Here is a 26,947-nt window from a genome sequence, read left to right as displayed (position 1 = left end):
TTATGTGCATTAAACTCAGAAGTACATGGCAAATACATGCTATAATAAATAATTGAAGGCTATACAGGAACAAAGAATTGAAATATCAAAGTCTAAAACTATGCAGTTTAGTTTTCAAACAGTTACAATAGAATATCTTTCCGGCTTTAGTAAATTGGTTGCGAACATCTGAAGATATACAGTTAAACAGCACCAAGAGGAACTTTTGCTTTTTAACCATTTGACCAGCAAACCACAACTGTACTGTAGCACTGAAGGCAGTGCAGCTGTGGTTTCACCTTCCTTAGGCATTTTGCACGTTTGTCTGCTTATTTTTATTGCAAAATGCTGCTTGAGGGTTTACAGACATATCCTACCTGTTTCAAATCACCACATGATTTTATCCCCCCTTGATTATTCCATTTTATAAGCCAACATTGTTTGTTTATGAGTAATAGCGTGGATTTGCTAGGGCACATGTCAGGTCGTTAGCAAACATGTCTACTATTACAGTACTATAGCCTAACATCTTTTATTATAAGCTGTACATAGATACGGTTGCTAGTGAATTGTAATCTCGTTCAGATACATTTTGGACAGCAAAAACCTGTCCTGCAGTGCCTCCCATGTAGTTCACATTTGTGTTAGCAGTTTGAAAAACTTGCGAAAGTTACCTACAGATCTTAGGAGGAAATTTTGGGGACTGTGGAGACATTTTTTTTCAATAATCTGCTAGTGGGCTGAATATCCCAGCAAGTGCTTAAAAATCACCTGAAAATGATTTTTCTTGCTGCGCACTTCAATAACACAGAGAACATTACAGGTTTAAATCAGACAGGTTCCATATGTGTTTATGATGCTCCTAATTAGCGTCCACTAATCAACCTTATTATGGAGGTGAATTTTTTCCCATTGGGAACAACTTTTTTTCCCCAATAATTATGACTTATTACTCCAAAAAATGCATTATGTTTCATTTGCCTCAGTTTATTACCTTTATCTCTAGGCACAAAGCTATTTAAGAGCTTATATTTTCACTTAGGTAAACACCGGCCTATTTATTAATGCTAAACAAGCAAAGAGTTTTCACAAGCATCTCTATTTAAAAGTATTTTTTTTTAAGTTTTTATTTAAAGCTAACAATATCAGTGTATCTGGATTTACAAAGCAAGAACCTTTAGCCTTCCAGCACATTAATTTAAATATCCACTAAAAATCATAATTGAAGCACAAAGAGAAATCTGCATATAATTTTTGGTTTTCTCCAGCACACTCTTCCTCTTTATGTGACATCTATAGCCGAGTAGCTGCACAAGCAGTGGAGACCCAAAAGACAGGACAGGCACTGCATTTAAATAGACATGGTGTAGCATTCACAGTATAATGCATAATTCAGCCTCGCACTGTGGATTAAACCCTGCTCCCCAGCTGTTGCAGAGAGCCACTTAAAAACAGCATGTAGCACGACAGCCAGGACCCTGAACTGTTACTGATATCATGAGGCTCCTCTTTGCTGTTTAGCACTTGAATTTCACTCCAGAATATGCAGCAGATTGAGTCAAATAAGAAAGACATGCACATATTATATATTTTTAGAGTCGTTTTCTCAGCCAGTGAACTGTTTGGAAAACTCTTTTCTCCAAAACACACATTTTCCAAACCGTGGGTGAGACTTGGAAAAAAAAAGAAGAAGAAGAAAGAAAAGAAAGTGCAAATGTCTTTTTCTCCTTTTTAACAGTTGCACTTAACCAAACCCCAAACACATGGCATGCACGCGCACACACACACACAAACACACACACACACACAAGGACAATGTTTTCCACAGAAAAATAGCTACTATCAGAGATTCCAGCCCCTGTTGCTATGACAATGATTACATTTATCCAAAACACAAGTTTCTTGCTTATGACTTATGGTGCCCTCCACCCCATCCTCCGAGAGAGCGTTTTCAACAAATGTATGGCAATGCAGCCCTGGAACAACATTACATGGAGCCAATTGATCAAGTCTGACGGGAAGAGCCCGGTGTGCTCGGGGAGAGCGTTTCATAATAAATAAACAAATAAACCAAAGGAGAAACAAAAAAGCACAAATGTCTGCCAACACTGAATAATTTCTGGCAGTCTCATCTGGAGATATCGTACCTGCCACTTACGTCTGAAGCTTTCTGGGTCCCGCATCTATTACAATCCAGCTTATAAATGGGATATCTGTCTCGTGCTTAGTGAGGTGTAATGTGACTATAACTGCACACATCAATGATCCAGATCTCCACAAATATTGAATTATTTTGGCAAAAAGGACGGGAGAGTCTGTCTACACAGACGTTTTAGAGGAAGTCTGCTTACACACACAAACTCCAGGAAAAAAACAATTAACTGACTTGATGTAATTTGACATAATCTAGCTACGTTCTGCATTCGCTAAGGAAATATGTGTATGTGTACATTCCTGGCAGATTGCTTTGTAATGAAACCGGTGTAATGGTTGCAATAATGTGGGATTATTTAGATTGCGAATAAAATCGTTGCCACCATGCAAATATCCCACAGCAATATCAACTTTTACTTGAAGTCTACAACTAATTTGATTCATTAAAATAAAAGGCACAGCTTGTGTGTTCAGACTTTTACTGCCATGTCTACAGTGTAATGTTTTTCTTTAAAAATGTCTAATTTCTTACACAAGAATAGTGTTAGGATCAATAACAACTGTGCTGCTGGTGGAAAATTTGGCACAAATGTTTTGCACAATTGAGCTTTCCTTGACTAACACGTAGCTTGCAGAGAATGAAAGAAAAAGCAAAGGGAACCAAAATCAACCGCTCTGTGGTGGAAAACGTTGCACTGGGAGATTGTAAAGCTCTACAACGAGCATCTGGTTCCGTCACAATAAATCCACCATTGATGCAGTTCTTCACTTAGAAATTCAGGCATAGACTTTATTTTTCCCATTTAAAAGATAACAAGCTTAATTTTCCCCACTGTTGCATCAACTCGAATGAGGCTCTTTGGCCATTTGCGTATTCTGCCTGTGCGTGTGCATGAGTTTCCGATGCTGCAGCTACCACTAAAATTAACAAGCTCTACCGATGTGTTTTTTTTCTTTTTTTTTGTGAGACAAATACCATCCCTGGCACAGCAGGAAATGCTGTACCTATTTTTAACAGCAAAACATGCAGTTTTTCAACTGGGACACATGGGAGGGCTCCAATTAGCTCACAGGAAACCCACAGAGGCAAACACTGAGATAACTAATAATATGTCTTCCCCCCCATGCCGACACACTGTACCAGAAGAGGGAAAAAAGGAAACATGTCTAGAAAGATCTGGGTTTGGGAGGAAGAATTTGACTATAAAATATTTATGTAATGAAAATCAACATTAAATCTAGCTTTATGCACAACACCAGAGTAAAGTACAATGAGTTATAAGTACGCTGTGTGTCTGACACTTTACAATTTAAGTATTTGAACGGCAATACAGCCTGTTAGTTACTTTCACACTTTCATGGTGCTTGTGAAACGATTGATTTGAACAGTATCTGATGAATAAACACACCGAGTCTCTCCCTCACTATTTAACTCATTCACTGCTACTGTCTTTGCCACTCCTCTTGACTTTCATTCCCATCCATGTGTTCATTCACTCTTCTTTCATTCATAAACTCATATCCTGCCTGACCCACATATTCCTCCATTCTTACACACTGATTGATTCTTTTGATAACTCATTCATACTTTATCTCTCTTTTCTTTCACACACACACACACACACACACACACACACACACACACACACACACACACACACACACACACACACACACACACACACACACACACACACACACACACACACACAAAGTAATCCATCAATTTTTTATCTACTTACTGCTCGTTCAATCAATCACCCATTCACTGGGTGTTTCTTGACTAATTCATTCATTCATCCATTATTCACCTTCCTCCTTTCATGCGCCGACTCTGCTCATTTACTAATTCTTTATTCATGCGTTCACATATTTAGTCATTCTTTCACTAATGGATTTTCTGCTGGATTTGCACTCTTATGTAAGTATATACAGTGGGTCACTCAAATAATTAATTTGTTCATGGATAATTTTTCGGCATTTATTAGTTTGGGGGTCAGCTGATCTGTTCTTGATGAATTGATGTCACTACATTTCTTTTAAAACCACGGAGCTTTCAATCCAGTTTTTTTCACTCACAGTCGTTGAAATGAGCATTTTTTTCATTTTCAAATTTTCATTTCATTTAAATTTAAGCTTTGCATTTATTTGAATGTGGCACAAAAGCTACTTATCAACTAACGTGTAAAATACTTATCCTGTTACATTAAAATGAGGTGAATTTTAGTGCAAATGGAAAATACTGCCGTGTAACAGATATGATTTTTCATAAAACTGGTCTGAAAGGAAAAGCAGTATCATTTGCACAGATTTACTTAATTAGGCAGTTAAAGGCTATAAAACTCAGCATAACATCTACAGGGACAGCGCTGAGATAAAAAACATAGACCTGCGGAGACATTTGAATAATACTAAAATGACAGGACGAATATAACATCTTCTTAACTTATTCTGTGTGGTTACCTGCTGCCTGTTCTCATACTTGGCAGTCTACCTTCACTCACTCTGAATAATTTGGAGACATTTTCAGTATTTTCTGTGCACCAGATAGCATGCACAGAGGCCCACACAAATAGATTCTGTGGCTGCAGGGGGAAAGAAGAAAAAATCAACAAATCAACTGTTTGTTAACAGTAAAAATTAAAAGGAATTTTCCATCAGTTCAATGGTAGCCTTTTAAATCTGCCAACTGCTGAGTCTCGCATCTAACGAAGAGGCAGAAAACCATGACTGCATAAAACCAGGAGTTGGCTGGAGGGAAAAAGGATTTACTGTTAGTGGCCTGCGAAGTAAAACAAAAAATCCTAAAAGAGGACGCTGTGGTTTCTCTGCATAATCCAACAGACGTCAGTTAAAGCCTTCCAAAATAGCTGCGTGGACGCGGCCCAAGGAAAATGAAACTGCAAAGTCCCTTGAACATAAAGACGGTTTTCACCCTCAGTGGTATGAGCGAAGCCAGAACTGGAAACAGTTGTCCGCTGGGAGAAATTTTATTATTATTATTATTTCCATGTCATGCTAATAACAACATGCCATAGCCCTGGCAAAATCAGCTTCCATTTATTAAAGAAAATATGGCTCTAGCAGCTTTGGCATCTTGACATATCATTAACTGATATCAGATCCGTGAGAGAAAACCCAAATAAATGTAATGAGAACCACTGAAAAAAACGTTTCATCACAGCTGCTTTATACGCTTCCTGTTCCTTTCAAATCAAAAAGGCCACAACTATTTCCCTAAAACTCAATGGGAATTCTCGATAAAGCATCATTCCCTGGCCCACGCTAAACCCGATCTTGAGGTTATTCATTTACACGAATCAGCAGAGAATAGTTTTTTTAAAAAAGGGGAAAAAATCTGAGTTGGCACCTCAAAAGAAGTCATCAAGAACACACTAATTAAAGCCGAATTGGATAGGATCAGCAGAGAGCGACACGGAGCAGGAAGGCATGATAACAAATTATCTGAATGAGAGGTAAGGGAGCATAAATAAATTAAAACCGACCTGCTGCAGTAAATGAAATCAAAAGGAAAACAGAAACTGTGGAAGCCGGTGGGAGGGTGTGTGTTGTATGTAAGAATGTGTGTGATCAAAGAGGCGAACGGGAAGCAAGGGAGGGAGGCTGCGATGTGCCACTGAGGGAAGCAGTCAAGCAGTTTGGTTAATCACGCAGCTCTCAAGATTGCATGCAACAGATATCTGCACAAGATAGAATGAGTGTGTGTGTTTGTGCCAACATGGCAGCCAAAGGGAAGCAGAACCGAAAGCACCAGTCAATTAAACTGCTGCCCAACCAGTCATCATCTTAAACATAAAGTTTCACAATAAACCATTTTCTAAATAGGATGGCTCGCCTGTAAATAGTTTTAATAAACACTTAACAAACCATTTAGACCGTAAAGCACAAGAAAACAGTGAAACAATAAAATATGGCAATGCCGTTGCATTTCTCGCGTTGCCAACTAGCATCGCAAAAGCCCTGAAATACTCACTGCAGTTTAAAAGCCAGTGAATTCTCACACTAGAGGGTTTTTTTCTCACTTTAATTATTAGATTATTTGTTTTCCAATTCTCTAAAGCTTTCAGCTGATGTGGTCGACGATGGGGAAAATGTTGGGAATTAAAATATCAAACAAGTTGACAACAGATCAGTAAAATGTTACCTGACAAAGAATTCCTTTTCTTTTTCTACCCTGTTTCCTTTTGCAACACAACATCGGTTCTTGTGAAGGGTCGATGACTGATGGTGATGATCGTGCCGTCATTCCTGTGATGTAAATAAGAAGCTAGTAGTTTAGCTTAGCATGAACCCGAAACTATTTCTAGTTTGTTTTATTTCACACTAAAACTAAAATGTAAAAACAACAGTTTTATTTGATGTTATGTGTGAGACTATTTCCTAGCCCAGACCAATTCGCTGTGGACTGGTAGGTTTTTTATCATGTAGGTGTGAAAGTGCCCTGAATCTCAATGTAACAAGAAAAAAGAAATGTACGTTTAATTCCCCAAATCTCAATCTTCATTCCCTTCACTCGAGTTAGGAGAAAGGGATTTTAAGAGCTTGGTTTACAGCAGAAAAAGTCTAAGAGTTTGCTTCAATGTCTAAACGAAACCACAGCTTTTCCTAACTTTAACAAAAGGCCCTGAATCTTTTTTTGTTTTTTCAGCCGATCCTGTAAGGGTCTTAGGACTTGAATCGCTCAAATGCAACTTGGATTGGAACTGTGACCATGCAATGGCTAAAAAAAGAAGAAAGAAAAACAAAGAAAAACAAAACAAAAGCAAGCAAACAAAAAACTAAAATCTATGAATATAATCCACGTTGTAATTATATCCCTGTCACATTACCGAGAAAACTAATTAGCAGGACGCAGACATGATTTCTTGAAGAGAAATGGACTGCTGGATACTTCACTTACAGTGATTCATTTGTTGGCCGGCTGCTGCTTTGAATTAACTTTTGTATAAAATCCTTTCAGCTCTCTTTCTGTTTACACTGACTGAAGCCTGCAGAGAGAGCTGATGGACACAGTGCACCGTGATGTTTCTGTTCAAACTCTACTTTAACCTCAGCTATGCAGCGGACTGTAATTCAGGTTTTAAGCAAACGAAGTCCGAGAAATCTCACGGGACATGATGAAATCAGTGTGAAACGTCTTAAGCGTTTTAAAATTTCCCGTTTTACAAAGATTTAAGGCAGCTGCAGGTAAAACACATGGCCTGAAAACCAACATGAATACAATCACCAACTGTGCTCTGCTGCTGAAGTAAAACACCCACATCAGCCATTCATGCGTTCATTATCTCTAACCAAACCAAGGACCTTCTTGCTGTGGGATGATAGTGGCGAGCACTGAGCCGCTGCGCTATCCCACCTACATAATTTAAATACATTATGTTGAATCACATGCAAAGAGGGACTGTACGAGGGGAAAGGAGTGAGGAGCTCATCTAGGTGCTGACAGATGTTCATTCTGACACTGATGGGTGAAAAAAATTGGCTTTGTCCTGAAGAGAGCCAAAGACAGCAAAATGAACTCCAGCTATTGTTCTCTGCAGTCCACAAGTACCCAGATCTTTTATTTAAATAAAAGTATGTGAATGCCACATGTACTTGTATGTGTAAAGCAGCCATTAAAGCTGGCACATGATTTTACTGTGCACCACTAAAAGTTTAACATAAAGAGACAAAACCCCCCCCCAAAAAAACTAGTAAATGTTCTGTTTTATTTCTGGCTTCTGGATTTTTCTTCAGAATCTGTGTACCGAACACCTGTAGAAGTTTTAAAAAGTTAAGGACACATCTTCCGCGTTTAACGACGACTGAATGTCTGTTTGAATCTGATCTGGCATAACTGGGCACAGAAATCATTTATATTCACACAGTGAAAATTACTGTTTGTGCCAATCTGCACCTCAAACCTCCTTCACTTACTGTAACTCGAATCCAATTGATACTATACAATAAACATTTAAAAATCAAATCATTTGCATGGATCAAGATGATGTGTGTGTGTGTGTGTGGGGGGGTCTTGGTCTTTGCAGACCATGAAAGTGACTCATCCTCATGTAAGCAAGTCAAGTCCTGGCATGCGGATTGGTCGCGTACAGCGCACACACATGCACATACACACAAATGCACGCATGCACACCCGATGAGATATACCCCAGGCCCTTTAGAGCGAGCATTAGTCACTCCACATAAAAGCATCTAGTCACTCCAAAGCAGGAGAGCAGAGAGAACGAGTGGGAGACGAGGTCTGTAGAGGTCCGGTCACGGCAGCCATTTTCCAACACATCCAAATGCTGCTCGGGCAGGACAAAAGCCGAGAACGCTTTAATGTTACAGAGTCGGGCTCAAGTTTACATAATAGCGATCGATAGAACAGGAGACGCCCCCTGATCCAGGCTCATGTGGGATTTGTGTTTTCATTGTCCACACTGAACAAACTGACCACAGGGTGAAACTTGAGGTCATCTGACTGTAATTGATGTTGACTGCACACGTGGCACACTTACATAACTGTATATTACTTATTGCCTTTTAACATTTGTGGTCGCTACACCATCCAGGACTAGTCAGAAAGCTATGTGAATCAAAGGTGTGCATTCAGTTCTGCACAACTCTCTTTCGGTTTGAATTCGAGCCCTGAGTTCAGCTGTCTTTGTTCAATAGCACCGCAAGTGGGTGATACTCTCTGAATTTGAAATGCCTGTTAGATAATGGTGATGAACTACTTATTGACAGTGCTATCAAACAGTGTAAGATGTAATCACTGAGACATTTTGTAAAGCTGCTGGTATCTGACTGAGCAGGAAAAATGCAGAAATGCAAACAGGTTTCGGGGGAAAGCAGTAGAGAGATTATTAGTATTCTAGACTGTGCGCCGTTATATTGTGGGTGATGAATACATTTACTGCTCGGTGCAGTGAGATTTCTAACTGCAGATGCATGTTTTGTAGGACAAGTCACTAAGCTGTAGCAAACCACAAAGCACACAGCTTTCCAATTAATGTACAGTATACGTAAAACGACTCTCGCTAGGAGTGCACGAGGCACTTTTTTTTTAGGGTGTGCTTCTGGTCAGTTTACCACCCGACTGGAAGATGTTCTGCTTTCAACCCTGCAATGCAAAGTGTAAAATATTACATGAGTTTTGAAGACCTCTATATCGTCATTGTTATTTTTTTCCCCTGTGAAACCAGATATCCAATCAGACACATGCAGTGCTATTACGAGGAATAAACGCTGGACAACTGATACAAATTAAAATTCATGCATGTACATTTTTTTGTAGCATTATGTCAACTGTAACATAGTGCTACAATTAAGGCACCCCCAGGTGCAAAACTACTGAAAATAGCTTAATGGTTAGGGTGGAGTGATACTCTGGCTGTGTGGATGTGTGGGTTTCCTGTGGGTATTCTGGCTTCCTGCCACAGTCCCAAAGACATACATGTCAGGTTAATTGGTAAATGACTACCAATGTGAGGTAAAGCGCTTCAAGAGTAAAAAATAAAATGCATATTAAAGTATTGTTAAAGATGTGACTTAGTCTAAAGAGCCTTGGAAAATGTGGATGGATGCATATATATGGCTTAGACTAAGCCACACACACACAGTCACATATTTTTAAATACAGCTAGAACTGTTCAAACGAATTCCCTTTAAATCATCAAAATGTGTTCCTTTTTTTTTTGGTAGTAGTAGGGGATGTCTGTGTTGATTGTTCAAAATATATATAATCTAGCAAAAACATTTCTTCATTTATCAAAAGCAAAATGTGTTTGGTTGTACCTTGCTTGCCCCTAGTTTTGTTACGGTAATGAAGCGCTCTTTTGATAACTACTTAAAGTTGGCTCTTCATCTGATTGATCGGCATGAAGAGAGTTGTGCTATGTCCATGTCTGAATGTCTGTGTCTTTTCTAGCCCCTTCAATCCAAGCACTTTTTTAGGTACACTAACTTAAAGCTGCATTAACAGATTATTGGGAAATGCTTTAAGTATATTAAACAAGCTGACAAATATGTGATTTGCAACAATATTAGCTCTGATAAGGCTGGCATGCAGTTGCCCCTTCTTTCACGTCTATCCCCTCACTGGAGTCATGTGTCTGCCCAGTTGATAAATTCAAGCCTGCTATTTCCTATCCTTTGCCCTCTTTGAGTCTTTGACTTTCTTCCTCGGTCTGTTTTTAACTTTGCCTTGCTGCTATCTGTTGCTTGATTGCAGTATAAGTGATTGATGAGAGCAATAGAGCCATGTAGACAATTTGCAGCTTTTGTGGATAAATCAATTATCTAAAAGAGGCTAGAAAGTTGCACATCAATCCAGCACGCACATTGCACACAGTAATTTGAATCAATAATGGAGAGCATGTAGCTCTTTCGGTTTTCATATAATATTGCCTATCATTAAATTAAATACATAAGGTCCAGCAGGCTTAGTCTCCAGAAATATTAAGAAACACTCCTCCACACTGCTGCTTTAACACGATTAGGTCTGCATGAAAAGCTACTATGATATTTGTTTTAACATGTTATGTTGCTAATGTTGGGGCTGCGTGACGCTTCAGAAACACTTAATACAAAGCTTCAGGATCAGTTTATGCTGTGGGCTACAACTGCAGTGTCTTCACTGCGTTAAAAGGGTAGCGAAATTTAAATGCGCCCTGCAATATATATGTGTGTGTGTATATATATATATGTAGTAACTACAAGTGTCATCTCATTTCCACTCTAATCTAATGAAATGTAGACACTGACATTGTATTAACATGATGCACTGCCTGACCCTAACACCACCTTGTCATCAGGTTTTGTTTGTCCTATCCACTCAAGTCCACTCAAGGAGAATTTGTCTGTTATCTAATCGCGAGTAGCTTGTAGCATTTAGACCAAACAGTTTCGACAGCACACTTTAATTGCACTTCTGACCGCCGCTAAATGTATGAAACACAGAGAAAAGTCCAATGAATCAATACTTTCTTCCTGACAAGCAAATGCACTGGCATAAGACAGACAGAGTCTTATGTTTAGTAATTGCAGCAATGATTTTAGTCTAATCTAGTCTAATTATAATGACATGTATGTACGATTTCAAGCCTAAAACCAGTATTTGGCATATATGTTTGTCCATTTCAGTGCTGACATGCTTGGAGCAAATAACAGTGAGATAAGTCCACTTTGGCAGTACTTGTACCTCTTTAGTAACAGAGAACACAGAGACATCTGGCCTAATGAGATGCTCGGGTTTCCCTGGGTTTGTTTCTTGTAACTGATTTCAAAGACAGCCGCAGCTCTGTATATGGTCAGGACTTCAACCAAGTCCCTTATCTTATAAATATGAACAAAAAAAATTGCAACTTCAAAGAGCATTTGAAAAAGTTAATTATGTTTTACTCTTGGACAGCCTTTCTGTAGATAATACTGACTTTATATGGTGATAAAAATGATATGAACATTATCTGCTGTTCTCTACATTGTGTATCACCTTTTGTGGCTGATCTCACAGTTGTAGCCTCAGAAAATAAAGAGCCTTATTGCACCTTTAGGGTATAATGGCTTGTCACTGTGGCATTACACAAGCACTGCTGCGCGCACTTGGCAGGCAGTACGTATTTGTACTCTTGTCATTTCCAGTCTTGATCTTCATCAGCGTCGTAACTCTGCTGACAATTTCGGTACTTTAATGCAACTGTACAAAAAGTGACTGATTAAAAAGGGTGAAAATGTATCTTTAACTACCTGACATTTGTGGCACTGATATGCAGAAAAACATACAGAATGAAAGGGGGAATTAAATGCTTTTCAAATAGCTACATTAAATAAAAAAAAAACAAAAACCTTGAAATAGAAGTGTAAAATGTATATTTTACCCCATTTCATTTCCAATGCGTCCAAGCATACTGTCTTCTGATATTGGTAATTTTTCTTAACTGTTTGGGAAAATAAATCTACCTTTTTTGGACTTCAGAGAGGTACATGTAGTTATCTTTTGGTCCAATAATTAGCCCTAGGGGGTTGCATTTGTGCATTTGTACCTAAATAGATTTTCAATGTACAGCTTAAAATTCTTTATCTTTGAATATTAATGATAAAACTAATTGTAATTCATGGAAACTAATAAACAGCTAGACATAAAAACCAGAGTCTCTATTATCTGATCTAAAGGAACATTTTTAACAAGCGTTCTGCTTGACAGTTGTAGTTTGTGTAGCAGTGGCCACATTTTTAGTTTCAAAAGTTGAGAGCCTAAGAAGTACAGAAATCCAATCTCGAAGTCATCTGACGGCAGAGTAGGCTTTTTATTAGCACTTTTTGATTTATTAGTATTTTTAAACAGTGATGACACAAAGAACACGAAGAATTACTGCTTCCTCTAAAGGCTAAGTTATTAGATTATAGCCTAAGAGTTCTCAGATTGCGACCATCCAAACACTATTTCTGTTTCCAAATATAAATGAAACTTAAATTACCCACGTACGGTTTACAATACAATCTAAAAGTGCATATTTGACTATTTGTCAGGCTTGCCCTTCAGTGATTTTCTGGCACATGCTGATGTGTGTTTCTAGATTTCCACAGTTGATAAACAGCATCTGCAGCCTCTCAAACGTTTACAGGACCAGCAGGGCACCCATCCTCTGTTCGCCAGCTCATCTTCACAGGGAGCAGGAGAGAAAACTTTTTTTTTTTATGGTTGAGCAGCTGCTCTATTTAATCAAATCTGAAGCTTGTTCACAAAAAGCTGCAGCGCTGTGGGGTTTTAGGTACCACTCTGGAAAATGAGGGGTGAAAAAAGCCTCAACTTGATATGACAAATCTTTGAAATGCTTACCTTTCCCAATGCCATAACAAATCTGTAATCCTCTGTTGCCCCAGATTGACTGTGTGTGACAGCAAACTTCATCAACACTTTGACCCCTCATACCTCTGTGTACACTACAGGTAAACTGGCCATTTAAATACTGAAATATTAATCCATTTTTTTAGAAACTAAATAAACTCTGCATTCGAACAAAATGAAGTTAGAATTTTATATTGCAAAGTAAAGACCCTACAATATAGAAAGAAACCCCAACAATCAGATTGCACCCTATGAGGAATTGGCGACAGTGGGAAGGAAAAACTCCCTTTTAACAGGAAGAAACCTCCAGCGGAATCAGACTCAGGGAGGGACAGTCAGGTGCCGCGACCATCTGGGGGTGAGCGGAGGAAGACAAGACAAAAGCGAGACATGGGAGAAAGAGCCAGAGCTTAATAATTTATCAATCAATCAATCAATCAATCAATCAATCAATCAATCAATCAATCAATCAAGGCTTTATTCGCCACATGCAGGTTGCCCTGCAGTGAATTGGGACCCCCACCCCCACCCCCCCCGACCTTGCACACACAACACAGACATCACATGGGGATACAGGTCGGAGATCGGTAGCGTTACAGAAAAACACTGAAATATACACTACAATGGGAAAGTACAAGAGGATAAAAAGAGACCTCTACTCATGCTGGGCTGCTGGGAGGACAGCATGAGAACAGGAAACAAAAAAACTCCTCTGCACAAAAAACACATAAATGTCCACAGCACAACATTATGGAGCACGTGACAAGGCACAGGGTTGGGTGGGGGGTGAGAAGTAATCCGAAGCAAACACAGCAGCCATCCTGCCCAGTGCGGGCCCAGACCCGCCGTGTCCTCCAGGAGGTTGTATTTATCCGCAACACCTTAAAGGTCGGTCAGTGAAAATATTGTCTGACATTAAAGCAGTCCGTGGTGCAAAAAAGGTTGTATTATACCATAACTAACGGAGGTTTCGGGGTCATCTGGTCCAGCTCTAAATATAAGCTTAATCAAAAATCAATATCGGCACTTAATATCTGCCACCTGAATCAAAACTGTTAGCTGGTTCCATAACAGAGGGGACTGAAAACTACTGAAAACTGGAATCAAAAGTAAGCCTGTAGTCTGAGCACAAAGTGCTCTGTTAGGATAATAAGGTACTATGAAGAGGACTGAATGTCCTCTTCATAGGACAAAACAAAAGCAAAAATAAAAACAAACCAGCTTTTTTTTTTCTTTTAAATGCTGAACATGCAACAAGCACCATTTTTAATAACTGTAAGGCAATAACATAAACTGTGGGCGGCGAAATCCAATACGGAAGCATATGAGTAATTAGCAATACAATCTTCACGTCTAGAGTGAAGTAACACAATAAAGCCAGAGATGCTGTCAGATTAATGCAGCCAGTTGGAAAGAGGGTATACAGTGGAGGGTGCAGAGAATCAGGTTGCTATTCTTCAATAGAAGGACATTATGTAACTGCTACACGGAAACCACAAGCTGGTTTAAACTTACAATAGAGATGTAATCCCAGGTGTGTTTTATTAACTGCTCCTGTCCAATGGGGCTGTGAATACAGCGGATACATGGAAAACTGGAGGAACCCAACTGTCTTTGTCAAATGCATGATGGGCTGGAGCAATTAGGATGTTGACATGGATCAATTAGCGAGTCAAACCTGTTCAAATGGTTGTTTATCACGTTAAATAAAAATAAAGGTAGTTTACAGTGATAGCGATGCCATATTAACCATTAATTGTTTAATCTTTTAAACAATATGCTCTGATAAGTAAAGATTAGCAATACTCTGGATTTTTCTGACTAAAAGCAAAACCGCAGCACAAATACTGTTGTTATTGCAAAAGTTGCTTTTACAGCTTGCTGGGCTGTAAAAGTATTTCATAAGCTTCATCTCAAGTCGGTCTAACAATTAAAATCAAGTGCATTCTTTATTGAACCGTCCATTTGCAATAAAAGATAATGAATAATCGGAGATGTTATCCAAAACTGTACTTTGATTACAAATGATGCTGAATAGCTCACAAGTACACACAGTACAATAAAAATATACAGCAACCTCCCTCCAGTTGGAGGCAGAGTGCAAGGAGTTGCAGCAACCATCTGGTTTCCCAGAGGTTGAGAGCACAACAACCTCAACCCCTGTGCAACCACTACTGTGACTCAGCCTGGTTGTATTCTGGTTATATTCCTATATATAAAAGCAGAGTTTCTGGGTGCCTGTGTCATTTTCAGTAAAAACCCCAACCTGCAGCGACTGCATCACTATACTATGAATTTCTTTATTAAATCTATGAGGTTCTGGCTACACTATGAATGTAAGTAATTTATTTGAATTACTCTTTATATAGACTGCAGCAGATTAACAACAAACAGCAGCAGGTTTGTGCTTTTCAGCAATTTATCCCAGTTCATAGCCACAGTATCACAAACAGACTGCATGGAATTGCCAACTTGACCCCATTAAATCAAAAACTGATAGCAGACTGATTTCGTGTTATTGGCATTTTATCACCATGTTGATACACCAAAGTCACTTTGAAGCCAGAAAATAACTGTGAGTGCTTATTATTATTGCACATATGCACAGTAACTTTATCCTGGTCTCCCAACACCGTTTTCCACCTACCGTGACTCCGGCCTTGGTGTGATACGGAACACCGCATGTAATCTTTTTCACTAAGAAGGGTATAATTTTGATCCATTCATAATGACTCAACACGAACCTGTAAGGATCATTCAGAAATCATGCCAGAACATACCCACCATTTGTAAAGCTGTCCACTGGGCTCAATTTGACCGTTTGCCAGATCATGTGATGTATGGTTGACACCACTGGGTTAAAGTTAGTTGGGCAAACTAACTTGTTATTCATATAAAAACTGTTTCAATAATTAAGATTTGTTTTGTTTTGTTTTTACTCTCTGGGATACCATCACCATAGACATCATCACTCTGAAAATATAATAAAGCAATAGACCTTTCAGCCCTATTCTACTTTTTCTGCATAATCCATCATATAAAATTGAATCAAATGAAAAGGTCTGTTTTTAAAACTTGTTTTATTAGTTTTAATGTTTTAATTTTATGCACATTGCATCAAGCAAAAATTAAATTATATATAACGGTCTTTGACTTGAAGAAATTTGTTTAACATTTAAACCTATTTTCTGTATACTCCAGCATATAAAATAAAATATTTTTGTGTTTACATTCACTTTCAAATAGATGCAAGTAAAACACAGCAAAAAATAAATAAAATCAAAGACTCAGCTGCACTGAGTCCTGTCACTCTTAAATCTATTTTCACATGTTTAGCAGGAGTGGTGGGCCGATGCCACAGTGATCATGTCAATGGGGGGATCCGGGGTTTTCTCTGTGAATTTTACATTCCCGTGGCGGCTTGCTAGGTGCTTGCTCAAAGTTGAAGTTTCATTTTTCAATGTAGAAAGAAGTTTTCCTCCCACGCAGAGTGTACAGCAGACGCTAATGTTTTTGTCACTTTTTACGGAATCAAACTTAAAGTAATTAAGTACGTTCATCCTTTAAACGCTGCATGGTCGTACTCTCTCCCGCACTCCATATTATCCATTGTTGATCTGCACACGTCTGCTGCCACAGGCGTCGCACGCTCGTACTTCATTGTCACGAGACACTATCACAAACAAAATCGCGGTTTAGTAACGCAGTTACGCAGCATGCTTACCAGAAAGTAACAGTAATCTAATTACTTTTTTGCAATAGTAATCCCTTACTTTACTCGTTACTTGAAAAAAGTAATCAGATTACAGTAGCGCATTACTGTCATCCCTGGTTGTTAGGCTATGACTGGATAAGGTTTGTTTGGGGGAGGTGTTCTTAACAGCAGGTAAACTAACCCAGAAATGCTAATCAGGCTTCTTTGCTTGATTAACAGAGCACTTCTTTTCTAATCCTTTCTCTGTCAGCTGTCTGTCTCTCAATTTTCTCTGACCAATTGATTTGGACGGCAGCTCAGCAATACCTTGTTAACAGCCTTCCTGAGTTTAAAGTGATTAATCACTCCTGCATTTTTTGAACTATTTACTAATGATTTTACAGGAACATAGATTGAATTCTTTTTTCAACAACAGAACAACAATTATCACAAATACTCGCACAGTGACAACAGCTGGGATCGTCTATTGTGCACGTTGGCAACACAGCCGGCTGACAGAGTTTTATCAGGCCTGATTAATGTATTGGCAAGACAGATGAATGGAGAAGCATTCCAGCCTCATGAAATTCCACTCTGTTGTTTGCTTGTTTTCTCTTCTTGTTGCTCTGGATACTTCAACGGAAAAGATTTTATCATTGAGGCATGATGGCTGGTCTATGAGAAGATTATTTCCCATAATTACTTAAAACAGCAAATTAAGGATTCCTTTCTCAAACAAGAGGTCACTATTGTGTTGTTCCGGTCTACGATATTTTGACACATTAATGATTTTTTTTCACAAAGTCATTGCATTTATTTTAAAAAAGAAATGTGCATGTGGATAATGTGGAAACTGTGAGAAGAATAAGAGCTTTTACTCTTCAAATTCCAAATATTTGGTTACCTTTTTTAAAGGAAATGACATACACTGAAAATTGTACACATCACGGTTTGTTTCACTTATTTTGGCTGATAAGACATGTCCTCAAGTGATTGTGTGGGCAAGTAGATATTATTTTTTTGACAGCTTCCCATCTCTACCAGGGCATCCCACTTTACACGGTGATGCTAAGGGAATGCACTTCTTCACACAGAAGTCACCATTCTCACATAAGTGGCAAATAGAAAACATAAAAAGGACTTGTTTAGGTCGCTTGTTGGTAATCACATTACAGGAAAAGATGACTTTTTGACCACTGTGGCCACGAAGCATGAAAATACGAGCACTCAAACGTGTTAGCGACACATAACAAAATCATGGCAGGTCCATTCCCTTGATCGGCAAGTGGAGTGAACTGGTGAGAAAAGGCAGCTTTGCACTGGCAACAAGGGGAAACGAATGAAGACAAATTAAAGCTTGGATGCCAGCAATGCACAAATATAAAACTGAAGTGAAATGAGGTCTGAGACTAGTGCCGACTAGTAAAATCATTGCATGCCACGCTAAGTATTGCAGTTTCATGTAGCCCCCAGCATAGTTCCACCCACCTTCAGGCTAAGCCGAGGTCGAATCAACTACTAAAAACAAACTTTCTTTTATAAATGCAAAAACAAAAGCCTCTGTACTGAGCTATTACAGTACAACCAAATATTAAGCAGATATTAAATTTCACCATCAGTTCCTACTTTATTCATTTCCATAATTTCTGATGTCATACTCACAATCAGAGAAACTTGGCTGCATCTGTTTCACGGTCTTCTTCTGTGCCAAAGGCATTACATAAATTCAGGACACGTAGTTTGAATGGCCGTGTAATCAAGCTACTGTTCCCAGAATAAACATTAGTTTGTAGGTTATATGCCAATTATAAGTCATAATAACATCATTGCTTAGTAACATATTAGGTGTTATAAGGTCGTTAAGGTATTAAAATAGCATCATATAAGCTGAAAGCTCAGGTTTCAGGCTGCTCTAAACACTGTTTTTTTTCTACTCCTAGAACTTCGTGATGTCACAGAAAGATACCCCGCCCACCTGCTATTCACACTAAAATATTTTGTTTCATACGCAGGTGATCTGAAGGGCTTGATACTACCCACTACTCAATGGTTTTTATTCCACTTGACATGCTTTACTGCTAATATAGAGTATCTGATAAGTTTTCAAAGTAAAAGACTGAGTCACTGCAGATTAGGTCCTGAAACTTAACATCCTGAAATTCAAACTTCTCTAGTAGAGTCCAAGAATAGAAAATGGAGATGGAAAAGATAAATCACATTTATGGTCAGTAAATATTTTTTGAACGTTTATGCCTATTTATTATACGATTAAAAGAGGAACAATTAAATATATTTAAATAAATAAACATAATTTAAATATAAATATATGTAATATTTGCTTTGTCACTGAACATAGTTTGGTCTTCATTGTAAGTAGACTGTCAAGCGCTCAGTCTGAATATGTTTTATCGGTCTGTCATTGACTATCTTTGATATGTTCCCTGCCTCTTGCCCAGTGTATTCTGGGATAGACTCCAGCCCTCTGTGACCCTGAGTGGGTATAAGCTGATGTAGAAGATGGATGGATGTCTTGGCTGCAGGTAGAAGTCATTTTCCAAACAGCTAAATGAGCCATTTGTCACAGGGGTCAGCCGTGACTTTGACCTATGGTTGTCAGCACAATTTGGCTTCTGTTATGCAGAGCAGGTTGTTTCAGCACAGAGGAGTCAACTCTCACATAAAATGTAGACAATGGACTCAAAGGTGTGAGGAGCTAAAATCAACAGATCATTTAAAACAGAAACCCGTGTGACAGCTATTCCAAAAAAAAAACAAAAGACTGAGTACCAATCGATTATTCTTAACCATGGGCTGGATGACTGAAAACCTACACAGACCTCATGGACGAGCTAACCACTGGGTTAGATTTCCCACAGAAGAAAGGCCACACACCATACCTAAATGCATTTGCAATGTTTTCATTGTTTCTGAAAACTATTGGGTGCAAACATTTGTGGATGGAGAGGAGGGGCAGTAGACAAGGAAGAGCGGAGAAAGCAGGGGCAATGACACGCAGGAAACGATCGGAGAAGACTCGAACCCCGGCCCCTGCAGCTCATTTGGTACGTGGGTTGCTAGCTTAACCACGTCAGCTCTAGCAGCACCAAAAAAACAATAATTTTCTAACGCATAAAACATATAAGAGAATTCCATCTTAAAAACCAGACTATTTCTAAATAGGAACATAGCCCTCGCTCAGTTCTCCTGTATGTGTGAGCAGAAAGGTTTAAGAAGCACACTGGACAGGTCACCATACTATCACAGAGAGACAGACAACCACTAATGCTCACGAGATGGCGTAATGACCGTGAAAGCCATAGACAGAACTTTGACATGAATTGAGCTGCGGTTTGGCAGCCTGGCAGATCCTCATGTACTAAATAGGAGTGAAGAAGTTGAAGAATGGAGAAGAAGGAGGGAGGGAGGGTGGGGCACCTACACGAGAATGAACAGATTGCAGAACTAGGGGAGCCCATATAGATGGCAGGCGGAAGGAGCGTGATTGGAGGCGTGGTCCTGCTCCTGAAATTCAGATACATAATCTCCAATAAAGTAATCGTTTGAGTCCAAACTATTACATTAGGTTATGCAACATTAAGGTTGCATAAACCACCTCATCCTTTGTGTTTTAGAGCTGCACATCAACAAGCACATTTGTAATGAACTTCAAAAAGTGAGCAAGATTCAGAGATCCTACTTGGCAGCCATGTGCGTTTGCCCGGCTTTGGCTCTGTATAGCAAAAATGTGACCACTAGACTGAAACGCTGCGGTTCACTGTTGTTTGTACAGTGTAGTACACAGGAGCAATGTAGACAACATTTATCAACAAGCAAAAGGCAGTGGTATAGTAGTATGGCTGTATTAGCACCTCTTACACGTGTTGGGCTATTATTAGTTCTATCATCAGTAAAGCTGTTGGATTCAGTCAAATAATTTACTTTAAAATCCATCTATTCATATAATGGATAAGAAAAGCAAAACTCACCCCTGTATAACAGAAGCAATAACAAAATCTTGACACTGGAAAAATCTGATGCAGATGAGATTACTCAAACTAGTCTCTGATTGCCAAAAATGGAAAACTTTGAGTTGATAACCTCACCTCATCTGTACTTCCTGTTCTTACATAACCAAATCTGACATTATGTGCTCCTCCCTTTTATGTTCTTTGGTACAATAAAAAGTGGTAAATAAAGCAATACCTTTTGAAAAACAACCATAAATAACTCTCACTTGGTCACATGGCCCAGCCATATGGTTTAAATCTGCACTACAAAGACTCCCCCAGTACGTGGCAAAAGCACTCTATGAACAGTACGAGTCGCTGAGCTTCCATGGCTCAGGATGACACACGCTGTTGCAGTCAACTCAGCAGCTACAAGCCTTAAAATATGCCTGACCCACACAATTTGCATAAAAAATGTTTTGGATTTTGCCTCTTGCCATAAGCCACATTATGTAAGTGCAAAGTGTGAGGTATCAAGAGGCGATGGCCCTGTGCCAAGAGTGTGCTGTGATGCTGTGGGTGCAGGTGTTGAGAATATCTCGCGTGAAGAGTTCCTCTGAGGATAGAAAGCGCTCCGTGAGATAAATTATCACATGCTGATGCAGTGTTAGCGTGCAGAGAAACGCTGAGAAGCAATGACAGTGAGTGGCGAGGTGTCTGGTTCGATTTTATGAATACAGACGCATTTAGATTTGACTTAAGATGGGAACTGAGCGTTGATGTCATAGCACCTTTTGATGCATTCTGTAAGTATTCAGAAGACTGAAAAGTCTTGAGACAATCAACTTTTGTTTTCTTGACTTTTCCCAGCATGCAACACAGTTTTTAGAGTTTAAACAGTTTTTTTGTTTGTTGTTCTTACTGCACTACTTCTCTATTGGAAATAAAGGCCTAATGTGCCTAATGTATAAATATGCGTTAAATCACTTCAAATTTTAAACACAAAGATGTGCTTTAAAACTTGTAGTACTCTGCTTTGATTGCTTATTTGAAAAGTTCAACTGCTTGGCACAGGATGCCTCTTACTTCTCTAAGTTTGACTTATTTCTTGTGCATTGGAAGCTTTTAGTTTCCACATCCCACTTGTGTAAATGGCATATTTAACTTTGACTGGCTCTCAGACTATTTGATGTCACACAGTCCTGCTTGTGCATCCATGTCCTAAACTAAGATTTAGTGTAAGCACTCAGAGAAACTTTCCTCCTTCAGCAGATGGTTGTAAAAACATCCGTCTAGTGCCAGACACACACACACAAGCACGCACACACACAAGCACCCGCACATTCAAGTGAGGAACTTGTTTCTTGTTTTTTTCCTCATCTGAAAAGCAAAAACTGCGATTTAAAAATCTTTAACTAAAGCATTTGGAATTATAAAAGCAGCAGTTCAGTATATAACAAAACAGAACAAGTAAACAAGTAAAATGATCTTTTGATGTGCAGCAAAGCAGGGAGTAAATTCTGCAGCACTTTGCCATCATACTTAGAATTTAGTTTTGCAGAAACACAATTCCTGGTGTTAGATCTTTCCAAATATTTGGCACAAAATCACAGCAATCTGACTTATGTCACCTTATTAGTTTTGCAGTTATTGGTTTTGCATATGACACTTGAACACAGCTTAAATGTTGTACAGCAGAAACATCAACTGGCCACATGAAGACTGGAAAAATGTGCGCCACATTCCTCCAGCGTCTACAGGGCTTTACGCACGCGCATTCACGCGTGGTTCTGTTGTCAAAGTAACACGGGAGTGTTTGAAAATAAAAGTGAGGGTGTCGTGCTCGGAATGAAAGTGTTTTTCTCGAGATGGGACCTTGTTTAGTGGCATATATTTTCCATTAAAAACATGTGACTGGCGCTGTTTTGATCATTACAAGGTTGTTTTTTTTAAAACAAATAATAATTTTCACACACAAGCTGTGGGCCACATACCTTGGAAGACATCCACATCATGACGATCCTCCGAGCTCGCAGATAATCGCAGTCCTCTTGGGGGGTGAGGCGGGGTGGGGGGGGGGGGGGGGAAGGAATTGTGCACGAAGTCCAGCAGACAGGAGAGAAAATTGCTCGCAAGCTCCCTTCCAATGAGTTTCCACGATGAGTCATTTTTGCTTTAACTTTCCATCTGCCTCCTTGTAAAGGGATATTGTCATTTTGAGGTGGTTTAAATGAAACTGGGGAAAACTGCTGTCGCCGAGTTTCCAACAAGCATGTCCATACAAAACCTGGGGCGAGTCATTTCTCCAGCCATTTTATAAACTGGTGATTCCTGTGCTTAGCTCTCGCAGTGGGTCAGCAATAGAAGGCTTTTTTTTTTCTTTTGGCCTGTTGTGGAAAAACATAGTTGTGTAGGTGTCATAGAAATAACTGTAGCCCTGGTTTACTAAATGCTGTCTTATCAGTTAGCTTTTCTTTAATGTTAAATACTGGAACAGTTACAAAAGACTTATCCGTATTTTCGTTTCCAATTTTTTCTTTTTTCTTTAGTTTTACTGGCAGCATATAAAGGGGATTATTAATATCCTTAGTCTGCTCTCTGTGAGGAAGTTGTTCAAACATTCTTTAGCGAAGTGGTCAGAGGATTACTAAATACGCGCCACTTTCATGGCCTACAGCTTCTGTCTCTGAATACAAATCTGTCAAAACCCAGCGCAAAAAAAAAAAAAATCTACATTAGTGCAAACAGATTTTGAACTTTATTGCATAACAGCAAAAACGATCATCCCTATATCTGTTATTGACAGATGAAACTCATAAAGTGCGAATGCATAGCCTGTCTTTACTAGAATTTCAATTTGATGTCAGATTTGGAAGCCCGCACAGCTTAGATGAACAAATAGACTGGTGTGTGGTGAAGATGGTTTGGGGGAAAGGCTGCTGTTAGAGAAGTGCGCGATGGTTAAAAACAGGAGAAAGAGAGAGAAGCATCACAACCTGCCAATCAGTGGCATGAATGTGCGTGTGTGTGTGTGTGTGTGTGTGTGTGTGTGTGTGTGTGTGTGTGTGTGTGTGTGTGTGTGTGTGTGTGTCTGAGGCGTGTTTCAAACTTGTGTTGGGGATGTGAGGGCGGGAGGGGGTCACCTGCTGTTGGGCAGAAATGATGCTCAAAATTATCTTTATAGGGCGTGTTCTTCTTCTTCAGGAAAAATAATTAATAATAATAAACTCTAATTGTAATCACACGTCAGTCTGAATGGATTTTGAGTTAGTACTGTTTTTTCTGCTTATGTCTGTGCCGTTTCCTTTACTGGGGCTCTTGTCCAGCCCGCAAAGCGACTCCGTCACCCCCTCCTCCATTTCCATATACTCCGCTTTGTCACCGAGCGAGGAGCCAGAGGGCGAGCCTTTGAATTTTCTTAGAAAGTCAGGGAAGTACGGGCAGCCCGGGGGCATGCTCTCCACCACCGGCGACTGGTCCTCGTTATCGGTCTCCCTGTGATAAAAGTAGTTGAAGTTGGACACTATGACCGGGACCGGGAGCGCAATGGTTAACACGCCCGCGATCGCGCAGAGGGAGCCCACTATCTTCCCACCCACAGTGATGGGCTTCATGTCTCCGTAACCCACTGTGGTCATGGTCACTACAGCCCACCAAAACGCGTCCGGGATGCTCGTAAACTGCGAGGTGGGTTCGTCCGCCTCAGCGAAGTACACCGCGCTGGAGAACAGGATGACACCTATGACCAGGAAGAAAATGAGGAGGGCCAGCTCCCTCATGCTGGCACGCAGGGTGTGACCCAGGATCTGCAGCCCCTTAGAGTGCCTGGACAGCTTGAAGATGCGAAACACCCTGACAAGGCGGATTATTCTCAGGATGGCGAAACTCATCGCGTGCTGTCCGTTGCCCTGATGCTGCGCCAGGTCCGTGCCGAGAGTAATGAAATAAGGCAAAATGGAAACAATGTCTATGGAGTTCATAATGTTTTTAAAGAAGAGAGTTTTGCTCGGACTGGCAAAGAAGCGAACTATAATCTCAAACGAGAACCAGATGATGCAGACCGTTTCCACGACGAAAAAAGGGTCGTTAAAAGGAGTAAATCCGTGATCGGCTTGAGAGGAGTTGTTTCGTGGCTGTAGATACTCTTTGTCATCCCTGAACTCCGGCAGCGTCTCCAGGCAGAAAATCACAATAGAAATGACAATAACAAGGACGGACACGACCGCGATCCCCCTGGCAGGGCTCGAGCTCTCCGGATACTCAAAGAGCAGCCAAATCTGGCGCTTGAACTCATCCTCCGGCAGAGGTTTCTCCTCCTCTTTGACGAAGCCCTCATCCTCCCGAAACTTTAGTATCGCCTCCTCCCCGAGTTCATAAAACTTGACCTCCTCGGAAAATATGTCAAATGGGACGTTGACTGGTCTTTTTAAGCGCCCGCCTGACTGGTAGTAGTAAAGAATGGCGTCAAAACTCGGTCGGTTCCGGTCGAAGAAGTATTCGTTCCTCAGCGGGTCGAAGTACCTGATCCTCTTGTCCGGATCTCCCAGGAGCGTGTCCGGGAACTGAGTGAGCGTCTTGAGCTGAGTTTCAAACTTCAGACCCGACACGTTGATGACAACTCTCTCGCAGCAGCCGCACTCGCTGTAAACGTTTTCGTATCCGGACTGGGGCCGCCTGTCGGTGATCGACACGGTCTCCTCCTCATCATCCATGTTGCACAAAAAACTCGACCTTTTGCTCCCCCGGTCGCCCCCGCCCCCCTCCCCCTCCTCCTCCTCTTCCTCGGCTCCTTCGGCCTCTTCCTCCTCTATCATGATGTCCTCCTCGGATCCGAGCAGAGCCAGCTCGGAGTGGCGCAGGTCCCCACCGAGAGTGCCCCGGTTCCGTCTCCAGCGTCCGACGCCGCGCTGCTTTTTCCGCTCTCGGACAAATCTCTGCTGCTGCTCGGGCTCCTGCTGGTTCTGCTGCGAGGAGGAGGTGGAGGTGGTGGTGGTGGAGGTGAAGGAGGAGGGGGAGGGGCGCGAGGCGGTACCGCCGCTGCTGATGTTGGCGTTCGCGGAGGAGGCGGCGCGAGACTGATGCTGGCGGTTGTTAAGGAGATGAGCGCTCGAGGAGGTGTTGGAGGTGGACCCTCCGACGCCACCGCAGCTACCTCCTCCTCCACCTCCCTCCGTGCACGTTCCACCTTCGGCAGCAGCCGCTGCGGCCGCCGCTCTGGTGTGGGCAGCCTGGCGCTCCCTCTCGCGCTCCCTCTCCCGCGCGCGAGCCTGGGCATATCCGTAAGGCAGGTGGCTGTTGCACCCACCGTCCGCGCCCACCATGGCAAACTCCATTTTAAGTCAGTGAGCGCTTCGGTCCGCGGACGCTTACAGTAAGCGCTCGCGCGCTGTGATGTGGACGCAGACCAGAGGACAAAAGTTGCAGCTCAGCGCGCGCAGGGAGACAAAATGAGGCATGAAGCCTCTCGACCAATCAGTCGTGAATGCGAGAAAGTCAGAATAGCAAACACACCTCAGATGGGTCCATGCTGAGCGAATCCCATGTATCCTACTTACATGATACTGATTGCCATCTCTTCCAGTTTAGGTACAGCCCCCCCTCCTCCGGTATTTCATGACATCATTACCATATCCAAAAAAAAAGAAGAAGAAGAAGAAAGAAGGAAAAAGATCAGATGTAAAGGCCGGTGGCATAGCCTGTTACGCAGACGCTCGGTCAAACTTGCAGCGCCCCTTATTTGCTCAGCATTGTAAATCACCAAGTCAACAAGCGACACCTAAACAGTCTCTCCTCGGTTCCTCCGGTGCCCATCAGGTGGTTAATTTCTCCGCGAGGCGGGCTTGCGCCCGAATGCGTCTTTTGATCCTCCCTGGTCACTCATGGTTGCCATTTTAGGACGAGTTTAAAAAAGAGAGAGAGAGGAAGAGAGATCTCCGTTATTTTATACAGCTCCGGTGAATTTGAATGACTTTATTCATCTGACGCTCTCAGGAGCTGCGAGAACAAGAAGAGAGGAGGAAACAGCAGTTGGTTTAGGCAAATAAAACCAAAACCTTCATATCGATGTGTGTTGTTTTATCGAATACACAATCAAAATACATCATTGTTATTATCATCACCATCATTATTACTATGGAGTGAACACAAAGGAATATGGAAGACATTTATGGTTACAATACAATTTACGCATTAAAGTATCCTCCCTTTATTCTAACATCCATACTTACATCTGAAAGGGGGCCAAAACGACATCGCCTCAGTCCCCCCCCCCCCTCCCCCGCCCCCCCTCTTCACAAACCAATCTGATGGAGGAAGCAGGGG

At 40.8% G+C, this 26,947-nt stretch overlaps 1 protein-coding gene across 1 annotated transcript in view; it reads right to left on the bottom strand.

Annotated features, from left to right (window-relative positions):
- kcna4 (potassium voltage-gated channel, shaker-related subfamily, member 4) overlaps window positions 1–26,850 on the bottom strand; it is a 53,994-nt gene extending 27,144 nt beyond the window's left edge. The window contains exon 1 of the mRNA XM_080305813.1: window positions 22,621–26,850. Coding sequence (XP_080161939.1) covers window positions 23,866–25,959 — 2,094 coding nt within the window. The 5' untranslated portion in view covers window positions 25,960–26,850 and the 3' untranslated portion in view covers window positions 22,621–23,865. The remainder of the gene's footprint in view (window positions 1–22,620) is intronic.
- Between the last annotated feature and the right edge of the window lie 97 nt (window positions 26,851–26,947).

The sequence above is a fragment of the Astatotilapia calliptera genome, chromosome 1, assembly GCF_964374335.1.
Source record: "Astatotilapia calliptera chromosome 1, fAstCal68.1, whole genome shotgun sequence".
Taxonomy (NCBI): Eukaryota; Metazoa; Chordata; class Actinopteri; order Cichliformes; family Cichlidae; genus Astatotilapia; species Astatotilapia calliptera.
Note: the sequence above shows the minus strand (reverse complement) of the source record. Positions and strands in the feature narration are given on the sequence as shown.